The sequence below is a fragment of the Erinaceus europaeus genome, chromosome 9 (assembly GCF_950295315.1).
Source record: "Erinaceus europaeus chromosome 9, mEriEur2.1, whole genome shotgun sequence".
NCBI classification, from domain to species: domain Eukaryota; kingdom Metazoa; phylum Chordata; class Mammalia; order Eulipotyphla; family Erinaceidae; genus Erinaceus; species Erinaceus europaeus.
In genome coordinates this window covers 65029828-65052880 of record NC_080170.1, presented here as the reverse complement: position 1 = coordinate 65052880, position 23053 = coordinate 65029828, and the positions used below count along the sequence as shown (strand labels likewise).

The 23053-nt window shown below is 39.3% G+C and overlaps 1 protein-coding gene and 1 long non-coding RNA gene across 6 annotated transcripts in view; one reads left to right on the top strand and one right to left on the bottom strand.

The window, feature by feature from the left end:
* RNF145 (ring finger protein 145) overlaps nt 1–18976 on the top strand; it is a 104982-nt gene extending 86006 nt beyond the window's left edge. For 4 of the 5 annotated variants that reach the window (XM_060198067.1, XM_007528658.3, XM_060198069.1 and 1 more), the window contains 6 exons: nt 888–1063; nt 4793–4933; nt 9177–9359; nt 13359–13506; nt 14678–15034; nt 17372–18976. In XM_060198067.1, the coding sequence (XP_060054050.1) occupies nt 888–1063; nt 4793–4933; nt 9177–9359; nt 13359–13506; nt 14678–15034; nt 17372–17761 (1395 nt within the window). In that variant the 3' untranslated portion in view covers nt 17762–18976. The remainder of the gene's footprint in view (nt 1–887; nt 1064–4792; nt 4934–9176; nt 9360–13358; nt 13507–14677; nt 15035–17371) is intronic. The other variant, XM_060198070.1, reaches the window with a different exon arrangement.
* Nucleotides 1–23053, bottom strand: part of LOC132540219 (uncharacterized) — a 994902-nt gene that overhangs the window by 411143 nt on the left and 560706 nt on the right. The window lies entirely within an intron of this gene.

Below are 23053 nucleotides of genomic sequence, written 5' to 3'. Positions count from 1 at the left end.
GTTGCCTGCTCTGATAAGAGTGTAAGCTTCCTGGTAGAATTCTGTTGTGTTACCAGAGCCTGGTCCCTGGCCTGTAACTCAGACTTGGTTATATTTATGCTCTTGGGCACAAGCAGATTATGAGTCTCATAAGAGATTATTTAATAAACTGGAAGGCTGATATATTAACTCTATAGATTAATAAATTTATTGTTTGAAAGAGAGAGAGAGAGATACCAGAGTAGTGCTCAGCCATTGAAGATACCCAGGGACTTGGGTATGCAAGGCCTATGTTCTACTGCTAAGTCTCCTTTGTGGTCCCTGATCAGTTTTATCAGGTTTAACTTTTTTCCACCACTACACATTTGGAAAACCAATTACTGGGTTATCAGAAAAGTCATGACATATTTTTGCATAGGAAAATGCATCATGACTTTTCCAACAACCCAATACAAAATGTTGCTTGTTAATACCTAAGAGGTGCAAGAAGAAGTGATTTGTCAAAGTGCTATTATTGGCAGTTCCCCCCTTTCCTCTGATCTGTCCCAGTATTGCATCATTGCAGCTAGTTTGTAGTATTTTGGTTTACCAGGCTCCTCCATCTACTTTGGAGGCAGTTTTATACTGAATGTGACTTTATTCTGACCTTATCCTTGAATTACTAGAGCCATTTACTGTTGCCGTTTGATGAGTGATTTAAGTGTTAATAGGAATGCAAAGTTAGTATTTTTTAAAATATACTGTTTACTAACTAAATTTATAGAGGTAACTTTGAAGACATTTAGTTGAAGCAGTGTTGCAATTTTAAAAAGCTTTTTAATTTGTCTTTTAAATAATTTAAACTCTTTTGTGTTCAAAAGTATGCTGAAGTGATACAAGATCCTTTCTTACCTAATTTTCTTATTCAGGTAGTGGAGGTATATGGCCTTCTAGCCTTGGGAATGTCCTTGTGGAATCAGCTGGTGGTCCCTGTTCTTTTCATGGTTTTTTGGCTCGTCTTATTTGCTCTGCAGATTTACTCCTATTTTAGTACTCGAGATCAGCCCGCCTCACGTGAAAGGCTGCTTTTCCTTTTCCTGACAAGGTAATTAATAAGAATGTGTGGTGCTATTTATAACTTTAGAGATACATGGTCTAGGAATAATAAATTTCACAACTTTCATCAGTCTTACTACTCTACTTTGTGCTTAATTAAAATGAGATTTTCACTTAGCGATTGCTGGAGCCTGGCAATGTCAGGAGGTGGTGACATTGTAAAGGTGGTATATTTGGTGATGCTGTGGATCAAAGTGTAGTAAATGATTTGTGCAGAGATGTACAGCAAATTGTAGGAATGTTTTTTTTTTTTTTTTAACTTCAGGATAAATCATTGGCTAAATAAGAGAAAAATGTGTCACTAAAAATGGCTTTCTGTATTGAGTAATGACTGCCAGTCATGTTCCTAAATACAGTCTTTACAGCAGCAGAGGTGCCTTTGTTGTTATTGCCAGTTTATAGTTGAGGAAACTGCACCAAGAGTTACCTACTCCAGGTGTTGCTGCTGAGAGAAGCAGTGCTGACACTCAGACCATATCTGACCTTACTCTCTGACTTAACACACTTTCAATTTGCCCTCTTCTTTATAAAGTTCTACCTTTTTAGTATTGAGATAAATAGTTGGTGAGTTGAATATGTAATATATCCCAATATTTAGCCCCCAAAAGTTCAAAGACTTTTCTAAAAAAGGATTTTAAAGCTTAGTTGTTGGGCCTGCAAGCTAGCTCACCTCAGGAGAGTACCTATTTTGCCATGATTTGACCCTGGTTCCCACCACACTGGGAAAGTTTTGATGCTGTAGCATCTTTCCCTCTCTCCCTGTCTTTTGTCTCTTTCTGAAAATATTTACCCAGAATGGTGAAGTACTAATGGTGCGTGTGTGTGGAGGGCGGGGGGAGGTGTAGTTGTTAAAATTAATGTTTTAAGAACAAATGTCAAGTCACAAGACTTCTCTCTTACATTGTCTTTGTGGTCAGCATATGCTGAATCCACATTTGTTATTTTCCCATTCTGACTTTAAATCTCAGACCTTCAGAATCTAACATGGCTATATGTTTTGGTTCCCTGGCTCATTTCCACTTTAAAAAGCTGTGATGAAGGTGGGCTGGGAGACAGCTCACCCAGTAGATTGCACACCCTACCAAGCCTTACTGCAATGTGCTAGAACCTAATTAATTTGAGTCCCCAGCCACCAGATAGGAACATCATGGCACAAGGAAAAGCCTCAGTAGTGGTGGAGCAGTGCTATGCTGTCTCTTCTCCTCTTGGTCTCTCCCTCCCTTCCTTTTTCTCTGTCTGTCTGTCTGTCTGTCTGTCTCTACCTGATATAGGGGGCTGGGGGAGAAAAAATAGTGAATCATGAAATTGCCCAGGTGCAAAAATCCCCAGCAGCAAAAAGAAAAAGAAGTTTTGAATGCCACGCTCCTGGAAAGTAAACACAAACAGATAAAAGTTTAGAGCTAGTTTCTGAGCCTTTATTTCTCAGCCATGCAAAATAATAGAACACTACATGAAGTACAGGGGAAAGAGGAGTTTGAGACCTATTTATAGCCCCCCGGGAGTATGTATACAAGTTAAATACCAACTAAAAATGTTGTAGGACAATGCTTATTTAAACAAATAAGTAGGAAAAACTCACTAGTATGAATCAGAATTTGTGTTGTCTTAAAATATGTTTAATAAGTAACTTTCACAAACATGTAATAGATCAGTTAAACTTCTTAATGGCTGTTCATTATTAAGTTCATAGCTATTTGTTTTGATGTGACTATGGGAGACTTTATGCTGAAAATTTTTAATTTTTTACTTTTTTATTGTTTTAATAATGATCAACAAGACCATTGGATAAAAGGGGTACAATTCCCACCACCAGAGTTGCGCATAGGAAGGTTCCCTATTCTTTATCCCTCTGGGAGTATGAACCAAAGATCTTTATGGGGTGCAGAAGGTGGAAGGTCTGGCTTCTGTAATTGCTTCTCTGCTGGACATGGGCATTGACAGGTCGATCCATACTCCCACCCTGCTTCTATCTTTCCCTAGTGGAAATAGGGATCTGGGTAGGTGGGGTTCTAGGACACATTGGTCTGGACTGCCCCGGGAAGTCAGGTTGGTGTCATGGTAGCATCTGGAATTTGGTGGCTGAAAAGCATTAAGATACAAATCAGAACAAATTGTTTAATAATCAGGAACCTAAAGGTAAAAGTATAGCAGATGAGATTTGGGGTCTTCATTTTAGAAAAGGCTAGGAAGCCTATTTTAAGCTATATTCCAAGGGGCCAGGACTTTACTAATTTTTATGCAGAATTTTTAAATTATCTCCAAAATAATAACTTAAAGATAGTGATAGCCTTGTGGTTAGGGCTATAGGGTTGTAAGTGTGGTGCTGGGATTGCCTGTGCTTGAGACCAGATTGTTACCCATTCTAACAATGAATTCAGACTTATTTACAAAATAAATAATTCTAAGATTTTTAGAAGAGATTTAGCTATCTTGCTAAATTAAACTCTTATTTCTGTTTTCTACTTAGTATACTCTTTCAGAGTATCTCACTTTCTGTATTATTCATTGTCATTGTGTACTAGGTTATGTTTATATTTCTTGCCAGCAAACAACTTATTTACAAAAAGATTGCATGTTTCCCAGAATATGATGATGAAATAAAAAGCATATGTAAACAAATTGAAAAATTCAAAACTTTCTTTTGCAGTAAGAGAATGTCATATTGAAATGAGATGGGGAAGAGGTTGGGGGAGATAGCAGAATTTCATGTCTGAAGTTTGTAGGCCTCAGGTTCCTGGCCCTGTGGCCGAGCAGTGCTCCGGGATCTGGTTTAAAAGGAAAAAAAGGAAATTTTTATACATTTTCCAAGCCCTTTCACTCCCTAAAACTACTGCTTAAGATCTTTGTTTACTTTTAGTATGCTGTCTGACAAACATTACATTCTGTTCTAAAGAAAAAGAATGTGTTCTTGAAAATGTTATTAAATTATACTATTTAGGTTAAAAGAATTTTCTTAATATAGGGAGTTTTCTAGAGACCAAATACAAACCTTTAGTAATATGTTCTTTTCCAGTGAGCATGAAATACAGTTTTTAGTATTTTCAGCTATAATTGTCATATTTTTAAATTATTAGACAAAATTTGAACGTTATGTAGTAATTTTTGTCAAACTTCAGAAATATGACTTCTAAGACTGTCTTAAAATTACTTTTATTTACTATCATGATTAGTAGATATTTTGTCTCCTACAGAAAACCAGACATTTCCTCCACATCATATACATTAGATGTTTTCACATAAAAACTAGGTTGTGAGCAGTACTGGTTATCCCCACCTAACCCTCACCGTAGCAGTTTGGTCAAATAAGGATTTTGACAAATGACCATATTAGCAGGAAATTATGAATAGTTTGAAAAGCCAACACTTTAGAACAGCAATTTTTTGGAACATTTATATCAACATTTTTTATTTCATTTAACATTTGAACAAGATTTAAATTCAGAATTTTACATTTGAAGAAATGGTAGATAAATAACAAAACTGTCTCTCATGAAATGCATTGATCATTTTCTAAAGAGATAAAGGTATGTAGGTAAGTATGATAACAAAAATAGATTTAAATTACTAATGGAGTAGTTTGGTGATTTCACCTTGAATTTGGTTTTGGGCATTCAATGAGGAACACATACCTTGGGTGGTTCTTTAATGTTTTAAAATGTTTTTACCCCAAATAGAAAATTTATGTCTGTCCCTGCCCCCCCCTTTCCTTTTTTCCTAGTATTGCTGAATGCTGCAGCACTCCTTACTCCCTTTTGGGTCTGGTCTTCACCGTTTCTTTTGTGGCTCTGGGTGTCCTGACACTCTGCAAGTTTTACCTTCAGGGTTACCGAGCATTCATAAATGACCCTGCCATGAATCGGTAAGCTTTTTACTTGGAATATCTCTAGAAATTCATATCTTAGGTAGAACTTGAAGAAGTGATATTTTCCTGACTGAGATTTAAAAAAATTTTTTTTAAATTAATGTACTAAGGAAAAGTAAATGTCTATATATAAGTTAGATATAGTTTTCTTATCTAACACTTTGGATATTGGATACTTTCTTTTCATAGATTAATGAGATTTAAAATTTTCTTTTTACTGTGAGGGAAGCATTGCTTTATTACAATTTATGTTGTTTTGCTTTTCTTATTTTTCTGCAATGTTTATCTCACCCTTGGGTATAAAAGGCATGTGCTATATCTTTGAGCCACTTTTCTAAACTCTGTTTCAGAGATGGTTGAGAACCTCTATATGTACTGTTCTGCACCTTAATTTCTTCCTTTAGTATGGTTTTTTTTAGTCTACACATAAAAATACATGTTTTTCTTTCTTTTTTATTTATAGAGATATTGACAAGATCATAGGATAAAAGGGGTATAATTCCACACAGTTCCCACTGCCAGAACTCCATATCCCATCCACCCCCCAACCCCACCCCTTGAAAACTTTACTATTCTTTTTTTTTTTTAATTTATAAAAAGGAAAGACTGACAAAACCATAGGATAAGAGGGGTACATCTCCACACAATTCCCACCACCAGATCTCTGTATCCCATCCCCTCCCCGATAGCTTTCCTATTTTTATCCCTCTGGGAGTATGGACCCAGGGTCAGTATGGGGTGCAGAAGGTGGAAGGTCTGGCTTCTGTAGTTGCTTCCCCACTGAACATGGTGTTGACAGGTCGATCCATACTTCCAGCCTGTCTCTCTTTCCCTAATGGGCAGGGCTCTGGGGGACTGGAGCTCCAGGACACATTGGTGGGATCATCTGCCCAGGGAAGTCCAGTGGGCATCATGGTAGCATCTGGAACCTGGTGGCTGAAAGAAGAGTTAATATATAAACCCAAACAAATTGTTGACTAATCATGAACCTAAAGGCTGGATTAGTGCGGATGAAGATTTGGGGGTCTCCATTTTGTACATAATGTAGTAGGCATATTTTGGTATATTCCAAAGGGCCCATGACTTATACTAGTGTTTTTTTTTTTTCTTCTTCCTGAGCCTGACATCTGATACACAGGTGGACCCAAGTTATTGTCTGGCGAGGTGATGTCATGGCTCGAAAAAGGACCAGAAAGCTGGATCAGGGAAGAGAGTAGCTCCCATATATGGGAAAGGTCTATAAATATTGTTGACTGTAAACCCCATCAATTTGATGTGATCTAGGGCCCATATTCAGCTTAGGAACCTATGTCACCTCTGCATCCCTGTAGATCTGAGCTCACATTCTGTGGTCATGAGTAGGAACATTCCAAGCTGCCCCAATTTCGGAACCCATCTTGCTCAGGTGGAAGATAGAGTATGTTGTCCAGCCTCCCTTCAGAGGATGGCACATTTTCTACTGTGATAATCCATGTTGAGGGTAAGGTCATATATGTTGTTCCTAGAGATGACCAGTAACAATGGAGAGAGGTTTATTCGAGGTCTAGGCCTATCTTGTCTGTTTGGGAATATCAGAACTCCCTGCCTAGAGCCCCAGCTGATGGGGTGGCCTGATAGTGACTAAAGAGTCATCGTTAAAGTGTGACAGTCTCTTGTCCTTATTCAGCTTTTGCAGTCCTTACTTTGATAAAGTTAGCTTTGAAGTGACTGAGGGAAGTGAAATAGGAGGTAGGTGAGGAGGTTATCTACATCTAAATAGACACTATTAGGAACTTTATGGTATCTTTTTAGGTCTTTCTACTTGCTTGCTTCATATACTGACTCACTGCAGACTATTGTGCATTTTTGCTGTCAGGTATATATTTTGCCCTAAATTATGGATACATGTGAACATGCCCTATCTCATGGGACCTGGTCTATATCTAGGTTTTGGACTTTGTTAGGAAGTGAACCACCTGAAATGGAATTAGAGAATCCTATGAAAGGAAAGGTCTCACCTGAGTAATGAGGTTGAAGGGTTGACATTCCATGCCTGATGCCTCTGGACAGTCTGAAGTAAAAAGCTTGCTGAGGTGGTACTCGTTGTATTGATTAGGTTGAGATCAGCAGTTATTTTAGTATGCCAGTCTCTTCCCCTTATCCAGTTTTTGTAACCCTTACATTGTCTGACAAGGTTAGCTTTGTAGTGAGTAATTAAAGGAAGTGTAATAGGTGAGGTGGGTGTCTAGGCCTAAATAGAAACTATTTGATTAGCTAATTTATGGTGTCTTTTTTAGTCTTTCCATCTACTTGCTGCATTTATTGACTCACTGCAAACTATTGTGTGCTATTGCTTTTAAGGTGTATATATTCCCTTAACTTATGGATACATGTGCACATATGCCCTATCTCATGGGCCCTGGTCTATATCTAGGATTTGAGGCTTTGTTTGGAAGTGCACCATCTGAAATGGAATTAAGGAGTCCTATGACCTAGGTCTCAGCACAGTTATGGAGCTAGAGGGTTGACATTCCACACCTGATGTCTCAGGACACAATCCAAAGCGAAAAATGTCGAGGTGATACTGGTTGCTATATGTGTTTTTTTTTTCTTCTTTTTCTTTTTCGCCACCAGGGTTAGCACCAGTTAGGTCTTGGTGCCACATATGGAATCTACTGCTCCTGATTGCCTTTTTTTTTTTTTTTTCTTTCTATTTTATTTTATAGTACAGAGAGAAATTGAGAGAGGACGGGGAGAATAGTGAGGGGGGAAGAAAGATAAATGCCTGTAGACCTGCTTCACCACTTGTGAAGGGTCCTCCTGTAGGGTTAAAACCTGGTTCCTTATAAGGTAAAATGTGCACTTAACCTGTTGTGGTATCTCCCCTACCCCCCACCTTTTTTTCTTTTCTTTTTTAAAATAATAATGTTGCTATGTGTATCTTTGTTTCATATTCCTCTTAAATAGGAAAAGTTTAAACCTACACAGTTGAGAAAATAGTAAAATGAATTTGCTACCTCCATCCAGTAATGTGGCCAGTCTTGTGTTGAACTTGTCCTCATCAACTCTACTCACTCTACCCACTCTCCCATAATGTAGGCTGCATTTAGTTGACACACCTCCCAGATGTGTTATTACTTTACCTGTTAATAGTTCAGTCTATGGATCTGTTGAAAAGAAAGGCATAATGATAATAGAATGTTTATTCCTAGTAAAGAAAAATTCTTGACAAATACTCATATGGTGTTCAAATTTCCTTAATTCTTTAAACTAGTTTAACTTTTTAAAAAAAATAAATGAAGATCAAATAATGCCCATATTAAAATTGGTCAATATCTCTTAGTTCTCTGGTTAATGTTTAAGTCCTTGCCCTCTCTAACTATCTTTTTTTGCATTTATTTTTTGAAGACAGGTTGGTTTTACTACAGAATTTTTCAGTCTGGACTATACTCATTGTCTATATAAAGTGTTAAATAATGTGTGTACAGTTTATATTTATTAGCAGTTTTTCTCCATAATGGTTTTATCTGTTTATATCTCAGTCTTGATCTTACTTTTTCTCATATTCCCTGCCAGTGCTTAGGCCACTAGACCTTGAACTGTTTGTTAATTCATGGTTTCAAAACCAACAATGATCTTTTGCTCATTTCTCATTTATTTGTGAGAATTCTTTCTACTGGGGTGTTGGGAAAGTCATGACACATTTTTGCATAGAAAAATACAACTTGGCTTTTCCAACAGTTCAATAATGAATGACTTATAAGTGAAGAGTATAAAAGGTCTTAGGACTTTGCATATATTTTCTATGTGGAAATTGAATTTCAAAAAAATGTATTTGTGTTCTGTTTCTTAGGGTCTTTGATGAAGATATTGGCTGAAGATTTAATGTTTGGTAGTTGAATAGATGCATAATTCAGTGGTTATTTAGCAATGTAGAGATGTCTGATTCAGTACCAAAGCTTGGTTAGAGAACTTTTATTTTTCTGTCATAGACATTGTCCCCCATTGTATACTCAAGTAGTAGCTGTGTGTTTTAAAGATGTGATGATAAACCACATTATGTCTTTTTATACTGATACTGTAAAAACAATTTCTATCTTAGCATTATTTTTCCATAGAATTAAACAAGATCCTGTTTTTTTTTTTTTGTTTTTTTTTTTTTATAAAATAGAAATGCTGACAAAACCATAGGATAAGAAGAGTAGTACAATTCCCACCACCAGAATTCCTTAGCCTCTTTTTTTTTTTTTATGCCTTTTAGGGGCATGACAGAAGGTGTTACGCTATTGATCCTGGCAGTGCAGACAGGCCTGATTGAGTTGCAAGTGGTGCATAGGGCTTTTCTGCTCAGCATCATCCTCTTCATTGTGGTTGCGTCCATCCTGCAGTCCATGCTGGAGATTGCAGACCCCATTGTGCTGGCGCTTGGGGCTTCCAGAGACAAGTAAGGAACTGCCACAACATTCTCTACATTAACTTCTTATCTGATGACAGAGGATATTTGTGGACTGGGGTGGGGGTAAGAAATATATAGTCCAGTTAAATATAATATTTATGTTATTCTGTGTAATGCTGAAAGGAAAGAGATCATTAAAGAAATATAATTGAAGGAAAGAAAAAGGTTGTCAGATAATTATAAGGATAAGCATTTATGGGAAAAGTAGTCTTACTGATGACCTTTTAGACAGTTGTAACTCAGTGAAGTTATAATAAGAATCCTTGATGCCTCATAAGACCAGATGAAATTTGTAACTGAATTCACATTCATATAATAGAGGAATTCTCTAAGGAATAAAAATTGAAATATTTGGTATCTTAAAATACTTTTGACTTATTACAATTTATACAAAGATGTTTTCTAAAGAATTAATTACAATTCAGTATCACTCTTTTTTTCCCCTAGCTTTCTATCCACACACAGACTCATTACTGATTTTTGAGGTACACATGAATTTGCTATGAATAAAGGGGTACTTGGCCTTTAGGAAGTTTGAATTTTGCTAATAGGATTTTTTACACATCCCAAGTTAACATTTTAAGCATAGTTCGTTAGATTCATCTGTCATCATAGTCCATGCTGTCAGACATTCTGAAAAAAGTTTCAGGTGGTTAGAATGGCTATTTAATATTATAGAAAGTTTAGATAAACACCTGTAGTTTATTGCGATCAGACTTTTCATGCCAGGGACTCTGAGGTCACCTGTTCAACCCCGCACCACCACCATAAACCAAAGCTACACAGTGCTCTGGGAAAAAAAAAGGGGGGGGGGAAGAAAAGAAAAGGAACAGATAAAATCCAGTCCTGGTTCCTCCAGCATGTGGAGACAACTTTGATACTAGTTTCTTCCTCCAAGACAAATACAGGGGAAATTAGAAGGACAGGAGCAAAATTGAGAAGTGTAATGTGTGGACTAGGTTTTAACATGAGTGTTTAGTATTGTTTCTGCAGCAGCGTTAGCCTGAGATGCTTGTCTGTGAGAGGATAAAACAAGAATGAACTGTTAGGATCCTGTTTGTAGTTCTGTAATACAATTGCATAAGGGGGTAATAAGAGAGTATTATGCATTGTGCATTTATGATGCCATCACACCCAGGATAATTTTATTTTTTAAAAAATCATTTTTATTTTATTTCTTTACCAGAGTACTGCTTAGTTCTGGCTTGTGGTGGTACTTGGGATTGAACCTGGGACTTTTGTTGCACATGAAAATCTTACTGCATAATCATCATACTCTCTCCCCAGCTCACCATGATAATTTTTAAAATTCTGTTTATTGCATATATAGAGAAGATAGAGAAATATAGCCAGCACTGCTGCCCCACTTTTGGTGTTATGCTTGCAATTAGTGCTAGGGTTTAAACCCTTTCACTTGGCTGCATGCTACATTGTGTATGCTACATTGCGTGAGCTTTCTACTGGCCCATCAGTATTGTTTAAAACAAATGAAGTAGACAAATTAGAAGAAAATACAACCTACAAAAACTGATTCAAGAAGACTCAAAAGCTTGGGTAGCTCTAGAAGTTTTAAAATGAATGAAATGGCCATCTTGGCCCTGCAGATAAGCTTCTACCAAACTTTGATGAGCAGATTATCACTATTATCTTCTTATTGTTGCTGCTGTTAAATCATTTTGCTACTAGGATTATCACTGTGGTTCAGTACTTGTATGACTCCATTGCTCATGTTTTGATAGATAGTAAAATATAGGGAGAAAAAGAAATACCTGCAACACTGTTTGTGTTTTCCCCCCAATGGTGGGGACTGGGGACTTGAACCTTCTTTATTACACATGATAACTTGTGTGTGCTCTACTGGGTGTGCCAAAATCCGACCCCAGATTATCCCTATTTTAAACAAACATTTCCATAAAGTAGTATAAATACCCACAACTTGTTTCTGTGTAGCCAGTATAACACCTTTACTAGTCAGACAACTTGCCAAGGACATTTTATTTCACTCATAGTAAGAAATAGCATTAGCTTTTGTGATATTACCACAGGTGTATACAACTTGACCAGTGAAACAGTGAGCCCTCTAATGGATCTGTGTATGCATGAGCTTCTAGTGTGTGACAGAGTGGTATGTTAGATGAATAGGAATGGAAGCTGGACATGTAGCTGGAAAAGATTGACTTCCATTTGGAAGCCATTTGAAAATCATTTCAGTTTCTGTCTTTTGCCACAATCAAAAGAATCAACTCCAAAATATTAGAGACTTGGGCTGGGGAAACACCATAATGGTTATGCGAATGACTTTCCTACTTGAGGCTTTGAGCTCCCAGGTTCAGTCCTCAGCACCACCATAAGCCAATAGTCTAGCTTCTGTCATTATAATAAGTAAATAAAATCAATTCTGATTAATCTTAAATATCCAAATACCAAAAAAAAAAAAGAAAACCCTAACACTATACTTAACGTTAATATATTTTGAGCCTTTAAGTAGAAAAGATTCCTTTAAAAATTTTTTGTGTGTGTGATTTAATAATGATTAACAAGGTTGAGGGGTAAGAGGGGGTACAATTCTATATAATTCGTACTGCCAGAGTTCCATATTTTACCCCCTTCATTGGAAGGTTTCCTGTTTATCCTTCTGGGAGTATGGGCCAGAATTCTTTCTGGGGTGCAGAAGGTGGAAGGTCTGGCATCTATAATTGCTTCTTTACTGAACATGGTCGTTGGCAGGTTGGTCCATACCCCCAGCTGTTTTCTGTCCTAGTGGGATAGGGCTCTGGGGAGGTGAGGTTCCAGGACATACTGGGAAGGTCATCTACCCACAAAAGTGACTTGAGAGGTTAGCCTAAAAATGAATGTGACAGTGACAAAAGGGTGGAAATCTATTACAAATCCAGTACCCTTTAGGAGGCTGACAGTTGACTGGATGGTGACACCCATCTGGGAGAGATGTGGAACTTTACCCTTCTGACTGCAACCACGCATATCAACATTTCCTCAGCAAAGTGATTTGCAAAGCATTTTTGAGGGCCAACAGGACAGCTCCCTTGGATAGTGAATGGACCTAATTTTCCATGTGCGTGAACCAACTTTGAGCCCAGAGCCACTCCACTAGAGAAGCTTTGGTGCTGGTGGTATTTTCCCCCTCCCTCCAGCTCTGTCTCTGGGGGAAAAAATAGACATAGTAATACTATATAAATATGTATATGTAATTGGGATAATTCATGGGCATATTGCTGCTAACTGCTGTTATTAATTCTGAGAAGGGTAAATAATTTCCTGGAGAAAGAATATATATTACCTGTATAAATATATTTCTTTACCTTAAGTAGCCTAAATGATTTAGAAAACTAGGAAGTGGAGTAGAGGCATTTCTTGTGGGATATAAGAGTGCTTGTATTGTTTTAGGGAGGACAGTTAATTACCCATCTTGGCTGATTGTGAGAAACATGTGTTGACAAGTTTTGACTGAAAAAGTGAGTGCAATTTGATAAGATATTGACAGCATTACACTAGTGGAGCTTTAGGAAGATGATGGATCTGGAGGTAGTATCTGGGGTACGTCAGGGCCCAGCTTGAGAAAGGCCAGCAAGGGAACAAGGGCCAGTGGTGCTTAGCCCCCCCACCAAGCCCTTGATGTGAGAACCTGTGACCCCTATGTGACATTGCATTCACACATAGCTTTTGTCATTGGCTGGAGCAGTGGGAAGAGAAAATCATGACAAGATCTCTGAAATCTGTCTAAATGCCACAGAAATGTGAATTTGTTAAGAAAAAGAATGAAACTGAAAGTGAATTGTTATGAAAAAAAATAATTAAAGGTTGAGGATATTTGGCAATTGAAATAGAATAGAGACAAGAAAAATACAAGTTTACAACAGTGATGATGGGGAAGAGGTGCTCAGGTAGGTGTGGAATGTAAGACGTTGGTTGTTCATGTACTTGGGCTACTATGACAGCTACTTTAAAAGAGCACTTTTCTTTCTCCAGGAGTTTATGGAAACACTTTCGTGCTGTGAGCCTTTGTTTATTTTTACTGGTATTCCCTGCTTATATGGCTTACATGATTTGCCAGTTTTTCCACATGGATTTTTGGCTCCTCATCATTATTTCTAGTAGCATTCTCACCTCTCTTCAGGTAAGCACAAGATAATTATTTCGTATGATAACCAATGTTCCTTAAGTGAGTTAATTTCTGTAAAGTTAAGGGATTAGGCTCTCCCCTCTTCACCCCTCCAAGATTACAGGTGGCCTCTTTAAATTCTTCCCCTTTTCACTAGAACACAAATTTATATATAAGTATATTAAATAAATTATGTTATTTGCTTAAAAGAGTTAGAAGGTAGGCTATTAAAGTATTAGACTTGTCTATGTTACTGTACTTTTTAATAAAATTAAACTTTGCAACTTGTTTTTTCAACATTTTAAATATAGTTCATTAGATTCATTTGTCATCATATTCCATACAGTCTTAAACTGATAAGTAAATATAGAACAATAGATTTTATAGCCTTTTAGGAGCACTTTTTATTATTATTATTTTTTTATTTTTATTTATTTATTTTTCCCCCTTTTTGTTGCCCTTGTTGTAGCTTTGTTGTGGTTATTATTATTGCCTTTGTTGACGCAATTCGTTGTTGGATAGGACAGAGAGAGGAGGGGAAGACAGAGAAGGGGAGCCGGGGGCTCGAACCAGGATCCTTAAGCCAGTCCCCGCGCTTTGCGCCACATGCGCTTAACCCACTGCGCCACCGCCCGACCCCCAGGAGCACATTTTTAAAGTTAATGTCCACTTAAAAATATCACCTTACAATACAAATAAGTATGTGGTGTGTGTGTTAGACTTAATCTGTACTTCTCTCTGTCTCACACTTTCTAGAAATGATTATTGTAACTGAAACGTGGGTCTTTGCTGACTGATAGTAAGTAAAAGAAATAGTGGTGCTGTCAGTAAAGCTTTATTCATTATTACTTCTAGAAGTAAAAGGTCCTATGAAAGCTCTGATACCACTGCCAAATTAGAAAAACAAAAAAGTATGTAGAATTTGGGTGGATTTTAGTAACCTGGAGAATAAAGGAGAATTGTGAGTCAAAGGCAGCTGATTACTAATCAGTCATTTGAGCAAAGTTATACCTTAAGGTCTGGGTTTTGTTACTGATAACTGGATTACTGAGACCAGAGTATACAAGTGACTACTCTAGATGTTAAGTTTGCCATTACTAGCAATGTATTCTTATTTAAAGTCTGGAAAACCTCTTTAGTGATCACACTGTGTTTTAATATACATTATTACTTTCTTTATTACCAGGTTTTGGGAACACTTTTTATTTATGTCTTATTTATGGTTGAGGAATTCAGGAAAGAGCCAGTAGAGAATATGGATGATGTCATCTATTATGTGAATGGTACTTATCGCCTGCTGGAATTTCTCGTGGCCCTCTGTGTGGTGGCCTATGGCGTCTCAGAGACCATTTTTGGAGAGTGGACAGTCATGGGTTCAATGATCATCTTTATCCATTCCTACTATAATGTGTGGCTTCGGGCCCAGCTGGGGTGGAAGAGCTTCCTTCTCCGTAGGGATGCTGTGAATAAGATTAAGTCACTACCCATTGCTACAAAAGAGCAACTTGAAAAGCATAATGATATTTGTGCCATCTGTTATCAGGTAACTCACAGTGAGAATCCACTTGGGTGAATGATAAGGTATCCCTTGGGACCATAAGCAAATTAACCAGATTCAACTTAAATTTCCATATAGGACTACGAGTGGGGGAAGTTTAAGAAATTATTAATTGGTAAAATAATTACGGTTTTCCTTCATTTTGATGCTGGGCCCTTAGACCAGTATGATTTCACTGCCCATCAGATTTCCCCCCCCCCCCACTTTTAATTTCAGAAAAGGAGAATGAGACAGAAGGGGGGGGGGAATAGAGGCAGAGATGGAGAAGGAGAGGTACCAGAACACTGACCCACCATTCATAAAGCTTCCCCTGGTGCCATGCATGGTGCTCCTATGTGGTGCTAGAAGCTCAAGCCCAATTCTTCATGTGTGGCAAAGTATGCACTCTACCAAGCAAACTGTCTCCCACCCACTCATTTTATTTCTAAGTTTTTTGTAATGCATTCCCTCAAGTTCTAATGTACTGTTATTTTCAACATTATTGCTCACCCGTAAAAAAAAAAAGGAAAAACAGGTCAGGTGTATTTTATATTTCTAAATAGAGACACACACACACACACATACTATATCAATCAGGAAGGAGTTAGCAACTCCTGAAAAGTGGTGTGCCAAGATTCTGTTCTTTCTTGTATTCTGGGATGGAGGGAGCGTGTGCTTACCTGTGGTTGGGGGTGCTTAGGAAGAGAGGGGCACAACAGATGTGAGTGGAGGTGGAGGTGAAGGTGGGACCAGGAGATACAGTAGAGGATCTGGTTAATGGACCCTGCAGTTGGCTCACCACCATGCCCATGTGACACAAAAAGCTGATGATCACCTTTTATTAAAAATTAAACTATATTTAAATCAGCTTGGAAACAAAGCACCCAGTATGGGCTGTACTGTTGGAAGTATACACAGAAATTGGACAGCTGGAGGAGCTATTCATTTATAACCGTTCTTTATAACAGCATGGGCTGGTGGGACCTCAATGTAGATGATGCCAATGGAGTAGAGGGAGCAATGCAGACAGTGTGGTGAGCATGCGTGGGGTGGAGGGGAGCTCGTGTTGTAGCCTGTGTCAAGTGTGTGTACAGGGAATGTCTGTCTGAGGCTGCTGTTCATTTAAGTGAATCTGCCTATATTTGTGTATGTTGATAAGACTAGAGTAAGATTGTAGAGGGAAATACAAGCTAGATGTGCTAGCAAGGTGCACATCTGGGGAGATTGAGAACTATTGTTTCCTCAGTCTCAACTCATATCAGCACTGGCTCTTCTGTGCTGGGCAGCCTCACCATATGCAGGACAAAGCCCACCATCCACCCCATAGCCCACGCCTCACTATTCATCTGGGATGTAAGAGTCCCATTTTTGTGTTTTCCCATTATCACATCACTTTTTTTGAGGTGCTAGGACTACCTGGTGATATCACACAGAAAGCAAAAAGTCAAATTGCTTACCTCTCAGCTGGCTGCTTGTCCTTGGATGGCTTTCTGCTTAAAAGTTAACTTTTAGGTATTTACCAGCTGTTGGCAAGGAATTTCCAGGGTAGTGACAATGCCTTGTGTAGGACTTTAAACAAATGTGTATATATAAAAATAAAAAACTTAAACCTGTATCTTCAGCCTTCTTTCCTCAAATATGTTTTTTGCAAGGTACTACTTCCTACCTAGTGGTCATCAAACATAAGTGTGCATACAAGTCACATGGATGACTTGCTGTGACTAGATTTTGAGTCTCATTTATAGATACCTGGATTTGTTAGGTCTGTGGTGTCTGAGAATACATGTGGTTAACAAGCATTCCAGGTGATTCTGCTGCAAACTGGGAAACACTGGCTTTCACAGACCGTGTCTTGAAAGCTGGATATCCATTGTACCTAGTGAAATTGCTGCTTCCTTGCCAATACTCTGGTTTTATGTGGCTGCTTTTGTCTTATTGCTTCTAAGTCATCATGAAATAAACTGTACAGACTTTCTGAGGTTCTCATACAGCTGTGCCTTGCCAGTGGAAGCCCGGGACACACTGTATACATAGAACCCTGGTGTGTCATCCTAAGAGAACCCAGTTGAGGTAGCTTTTTACATCATTTTTGTTTTCACTTTTAAAGTTATACTAAGCCAGTGCATCTGCATTATTTGACATTAAACATACCTGCATTGACATTATGACGTCAGAGGAGCCTCTGATGTCAAAGTGTTAGTACTGAACTATAAAAGAATTCCATTCAGCTCTGTTACAGATTTCCTATGGGGGGGAGGGGGAGAATGAACCAAAAATCTTAAAGTAGCAGCAGGGATTTTAGCTAACATATTTACAAGGTTTCTTTTTCCCTCTTCTCTTTAGGATATGAAATCTGCTGTGATCACTCCCTGCAGTCATTTCTTCCATGCAGGCTGTCTCAAGAAATGGTTATATGTGCAGGAGACCTGCCCTCTGTGCCACTGCCACCTCAAAAACTCGCCCCAGCCCCCAGGGGTAGAAACTGAGCCAGGCCCCCCACCCCAAGCAGGCACAGAGCGAAATGCTGTACTGCAGGAAGACTCTGAACCCCCAGACCAAGAGTGTCCTCCAGAGCCTGGGCTACAGGGAGGCTCTAGGGACAACAGTGAGTCTATTAGCAAAACAGAAGATAGCCAGGAAACTGGGGATCACAGGGAACATTGTCTGAGTGCAAAGGATGCAGTCTGTCCGGCTGGGGTCAGTCTAGAGGAGAAGCAGCAACAGCCTGAGTGATATTAAGACACTGAGCCAAAGAAATGCCAGGCAGGCAGCTTCTCACACTTGCTGTGAATGTGTGAGTTGATCAGGCAGGACGTGAAATTCCGAGGCTCTCATCCAGGACATCCTCTCAGGGGGGACCACCCGCTTCCTCCCCTGACCTCGGGGGAGAGATTCTGTGGTATATCTGAACAACATGGACCTGGGCAGCTCTGCCGGTTTTCTGTAGAAGGTCACCAAGGAAACTCCACCTCAACAGCTTTAGAAATGGCCCTGTATGGTGAGGACCAATATACCAGACTCGAGTGTTTGCAAGAGGCTCCAGTAAGGAGACTATGGAGCACAAGGACAGCCTGGGAGGAGGCAGGCAAGGGGGACCAGATGTCTCCTATCTGCAGGACAGGACCATACTGGTCACAAAATATGGGTGGTGATCAGCACTTCTCCCCACCCCAATCCCCAAGTCATCGGAACTCAGTCAGGTGATTATTGTTTTGTATAGCACTGAAATGAAATCAAAGATGTCTAAGCATTGATTGTATCCCCAGATTGAAGCACGCTCAGCCGTTGTTTGTGCTTTGGGCAGGGGGTGGGGGGGTGGGCAAGGGCTTGCGGGTATGTTCATGTAATCTGAGACTCTTGACCTTTATGATGGAGTCTTCAATACTTAGATGTATATGAAACTTTTTGTTAATATATATACTGTGGTGGCTATGTGAAGTAAACTAAAACTCTGATGAACACTTTGGAGTTTACATCATTGGGTGAAACCAAAGTGGGAAGGGCTTTAGGGCACTGATAGAGCCCCTCCATGTACTTTTCAATTTTGTGTAATGTTTAATTCTTGCAATGGAATCAAAACAGTGTTAAATTATGGCAATATTTGCACTTTGGGAATGAGTACATAACTGTATGATCACACTCTGCAAATGCCAATTTTAAAGCTGTTAATAATAGACTTTGCACCTTTGACAAGGATGTGTCATATTTAAATTTTTACATTTATCATGGCTACAGGTAGAACTGGGGAGGGGGGTATGTAATTTTTTATGGGAATTTTGATATGAAAAGAAACTAGTCATTTATTTATACAATAGGCTTGACTCAAAAAGTGTTTTTCAGACTCGGTATTCCTAACATGGGATGTGACTATTTTATTTTTAGTAGCAAATTTGGATGTAGACTGACAGACATAGCTGAATGTATTAATAAATTTAAATTTGAAGATAACTGTTTTGTTTCTGTGATGATTGTTGTCATTACTGGAACTTGTCCTGTTGAAGTCCTGCTCTGAAGAGACTTTCTAGTTTCTCTTTACTTATCCTCCTCTGGGTGATTCTGAAGAGATTAGAAAGAGATTAAGTAGATGGCTCCCACTAGTGTCAAACTCAGCTGCTGTTCATAGATTGAAAGCAGAAGGAACATGTCCTAATGTTAAAATTTGTGGTTATCCTTGTTTAAGGGATAAAGTTTCAGATAAGTTGGAAATGCTTATGGCATGGTGAACTGAGCCATATTTCAGCACTGACTCCATTTATTTTTACTTATTTATTTTACTTTTATATTACAGAATTACATGTCAACAGGGGTTTGAATCCACACCATTCCCACCACCAGAGTTCTGAATCTTCAGTCTCCCCACTACAATCCACCATAGTTCCCCTAAGGTTGTAGACATGGGCCAACCATCATCTCTACAACTATCTACATTTATACATAGTTGTCTCCCCCCCTTTTTTTTCCTGATTCAATTCTCTCTTCCCCTCCAGGCCACTCATGACAACAACTACTATCTCTGTATATCCCTCTCCGTTTATACTTCTGAACAAAGAAAGATCTTTCTCCTATCTAAGGAAAAGTACTTAGGGCTGATTAGATAGTGTAAACTAGATAGCATAATCTTTATGCCAAAGATTTATACCTGAGACTCTGAGCTCCCAAGTTCAATCCCCATCACCATGTTAAGCTAGAGTTGAGCAGTGCTCTGAGAAAATGAATAAAGTCTATGTACTCCTCTTAAAAGCGGAGGGGGGGGGATATGACATTTTTTCTTTAGAATAGAGACTTATCTGGCATAACCTTCACATAATCTACTTTTTGCCTCCTAATATTCCTGGAGACATAGCACCAATCACACAAGCCTCAGTATAGCAGCCTGGTGGACAAGTAGCACATGTCCTTTTAGCCTTTTTACTCTATTATGTCAGTATAACAAAATAATCTCAGTGGCCTTAAAGCCATAAGGATCGGGGGCTGGGCGGTAGTGCAATGGGTTAAGCACACATAGTGCAAAACGCACAGACCAGCTGCAGGGGAGGTTGCTTCACAGGTGGTGAAGCAGGTCTGCAGGTGTCTAGCTTTCTCTCCTCTTCTGTCTTCCCCCATCTCTTGATTTCTCTCTGTCCTATCCAGCAACAATGACAGCAATAACAACAACGATAACAAGGGCAACAAAAAAAAGAGAAAATGGCCTCCAGGAGTGGTGGATTCATAGAGCAGGCACCAAGTCCCAGCAAATAACCCTGGAGGGGAAAAAAAAAAAAACACAAGGGTCAGTGGCTCATCCAGTGGAGAGCACATACTACCATGGTGACCCAGGTTTGAGCACCTATGGGGAGGATCTTCATGAGTCATGGAGCTGTGCTGCTGTGTCTCTTCTCTCTTTGTCTCTCACCCTCTGTCTAGAGCAGGGGTGGGGAGCATTTGACTGTTAAGCCAGTGAAATGATTTGGTCTGGCCCTGCCAAGGCATTCACAGGCAGGACTTGCCATCTAGTTCTTCACAACAGCATTAAGTGCTATTTTTTTAAGTTGATCATTTTGTATGGCTTAAGAATGATGTTATCTCTAAATGGCCCTTAGCAGAAAAAAAAAAAAAAAAGATTTCCCCACCCTGGTCTGGAGGAAAGAAGAAAAAATGGCCACCAGAAGCAGTGTAGGCACTGAGCCCCAGCCATTATATAACTGCTGACAAAAAAAAAAAGACAAGGATCTGTGATTTAAGTATACTACATGTGTATTTATGAGTTAGATCTATGTGCAGATGCTCAGGGTTAGAGGCTGCTGGGATAAGTTGCTTTTTTGATGTGCATGCCAAAAGGAAAGGTTTGGGAAGGCTATTGGCTCTCTCCAGACTTCTCTGGGCCCCTCACACCCCTACCCACCAGCACTAGAAGATGTGGAAGTTCAGCCTTTGATGTTAAACGGGCGACCACACCTCTGAAACAGCAATGCTTCATTATATTGACACATCTTGCAAAATTGGGGCGGCGGTGGGGGGGTGGTGCATAACTACAATTGGTTGGGAACTACAGGGGCTGGCAAGCTATGGCTGTTTCAAATCTGCTTTCTAGGTATTTTTATAAGTCTGCAGCTTACTGCAAGGTTTTAAAAGTAGTCTAACCACCTCCTGTGCAACATGTAAACAAGAAAGTCCTCTTTTGTTGGGCTTAGCCTAAATAAATTAGAAAATAATTACACTTCTTATGGGTCCTCTGAAGGCTACTTTACCCACTCAGTATGCTTCCTGCTGATTTTCAGTGTATGCTTGCTTCCCTTAAAGAGGTTTGATCTACATAAACATTGATACCATAATTAGTAGTAAGCAATCTAAGTGCTCACATTTGTTCTCAAGGTACATTTCTATGTGTTACATTTGCTACAACTTACTGTGTTTATGAACATGCCATTTTCATGAGCATTTTACATGGGAACACTTTTCCCTCCCAAAAGGTTTTGATGTGTCGCTCATTCCCAATTTAATTGGTTAGGAAAGATGGAAAATTTTTGTAAACTCCTAAGTTTTAAGAAGAGGGCTTTTCTTTATGGATCTGGCCATAGGACAAGAAGAACCTTAAAAATAAGAGTCTTATAGACATGTATTTACTAAGAAATTGTGTGGGTTCATGGAGATAGCGTAATGATTATGAAGACATATTTGGCCTTGTGGCCAGCAAGGCACAGAGATGGCATCAAAGGTTATTGGGAGTTTATTGGAATAAACAACTTAAATAGTCATCAAGTAAGGGGTGCATGTCAGCAAAGAGAGGGCCAAATACTGCTGGGCAGGATTGCAGTGGTTATATACATCTTAATGAAAATTGGGTTCTATAGAAAGCAGGGTGAAGGAGTGTATGCTTGCCACCCTGGCATCAGGGACTAACTTCTGTCCCACTGAATTACTTTTTATTCTGTTTGCCAGGTGTGGATGCCTTACCTTTTGATACTCAGAATGATTAAAAGATGACATAGTTTGTTGTTGTTGTTGTTTTGTTTTACGTTATCAAAGCAAGGACTGCAAAAGCTGAATAAGGGCAACAGACTGGCATACTTTAATGATGACTCTTTAGTCACTATCAGGCCATTCCATCAGCTGTGGCCCTAATCAGGGAGTCCTGAGATTCCCAAACAGACTTGATGGGCCTAGAACTCGAATAAATCCCTCTCTCCATTGTTACTGGTCATTTCTGTCAGGAACAACGAAATAGACCCCTTTGTGGGCCCCCATAGGACCTTGCCTTCAACTTGGATCAACAATGGTAGAGAATGTTCCATCCTCCAAAGGGAGGATGGACAACATACTGTATGCTACACCTGAGGCAGCATGGAATGTTCCTACTCGTGACCACAAAATGTGAGCTCAGATCTAGAGGGATGCAGAGGCCACACATACTCCTAAGCTAATTATGGGCCCCAGATAATATCAAATCGATGGTGTTTACAATCAACAGTATTTATACCCCTTTCCCATATTAGGGAGCTACTCTCTTCCCTGATCCAGCTTTCTGATCCCTTTCCCAGCCATGACATCATCTCCCCAGACAATAACTTGGATCCACCGCCATATCAGATTTCAGGCTCAGGGGCAAAAAGAAAAAGAAAAAAGAACACACTCATATAGCCACAGGCCCTTTGGAATTTAACTAAAATATGCGTCCTAGATATCTACAAAATGGAGGACCCCCCCAACTCTTCATCTGCACTATTCCAGCCTTTAGGTCCATGATTGGTCAACAATTTGTTAGGCTTTGTATGTTAACTCTCTTGTCAACCCTCCAGGTTCCAGATGCTAGCATGATGCCAACCAGACTTCCCTAGACAGACAACCCCACCAGTGTGTTATGGAGCTCTGCTTCCCCAGAGCCCTTCCCCACTAGGGAAAGAGAGAGACAGACTGGGAGTATGGATTGACCTGTCAATGCCCATGTTCAGCGGGGAAGCAATCACAGAAGCCAGACCTCCCACCTGCATCCCACAATGATCATGGGTCCATACTCCCAGAGAGTTAAAGAATAGGAAAGCTATCAGG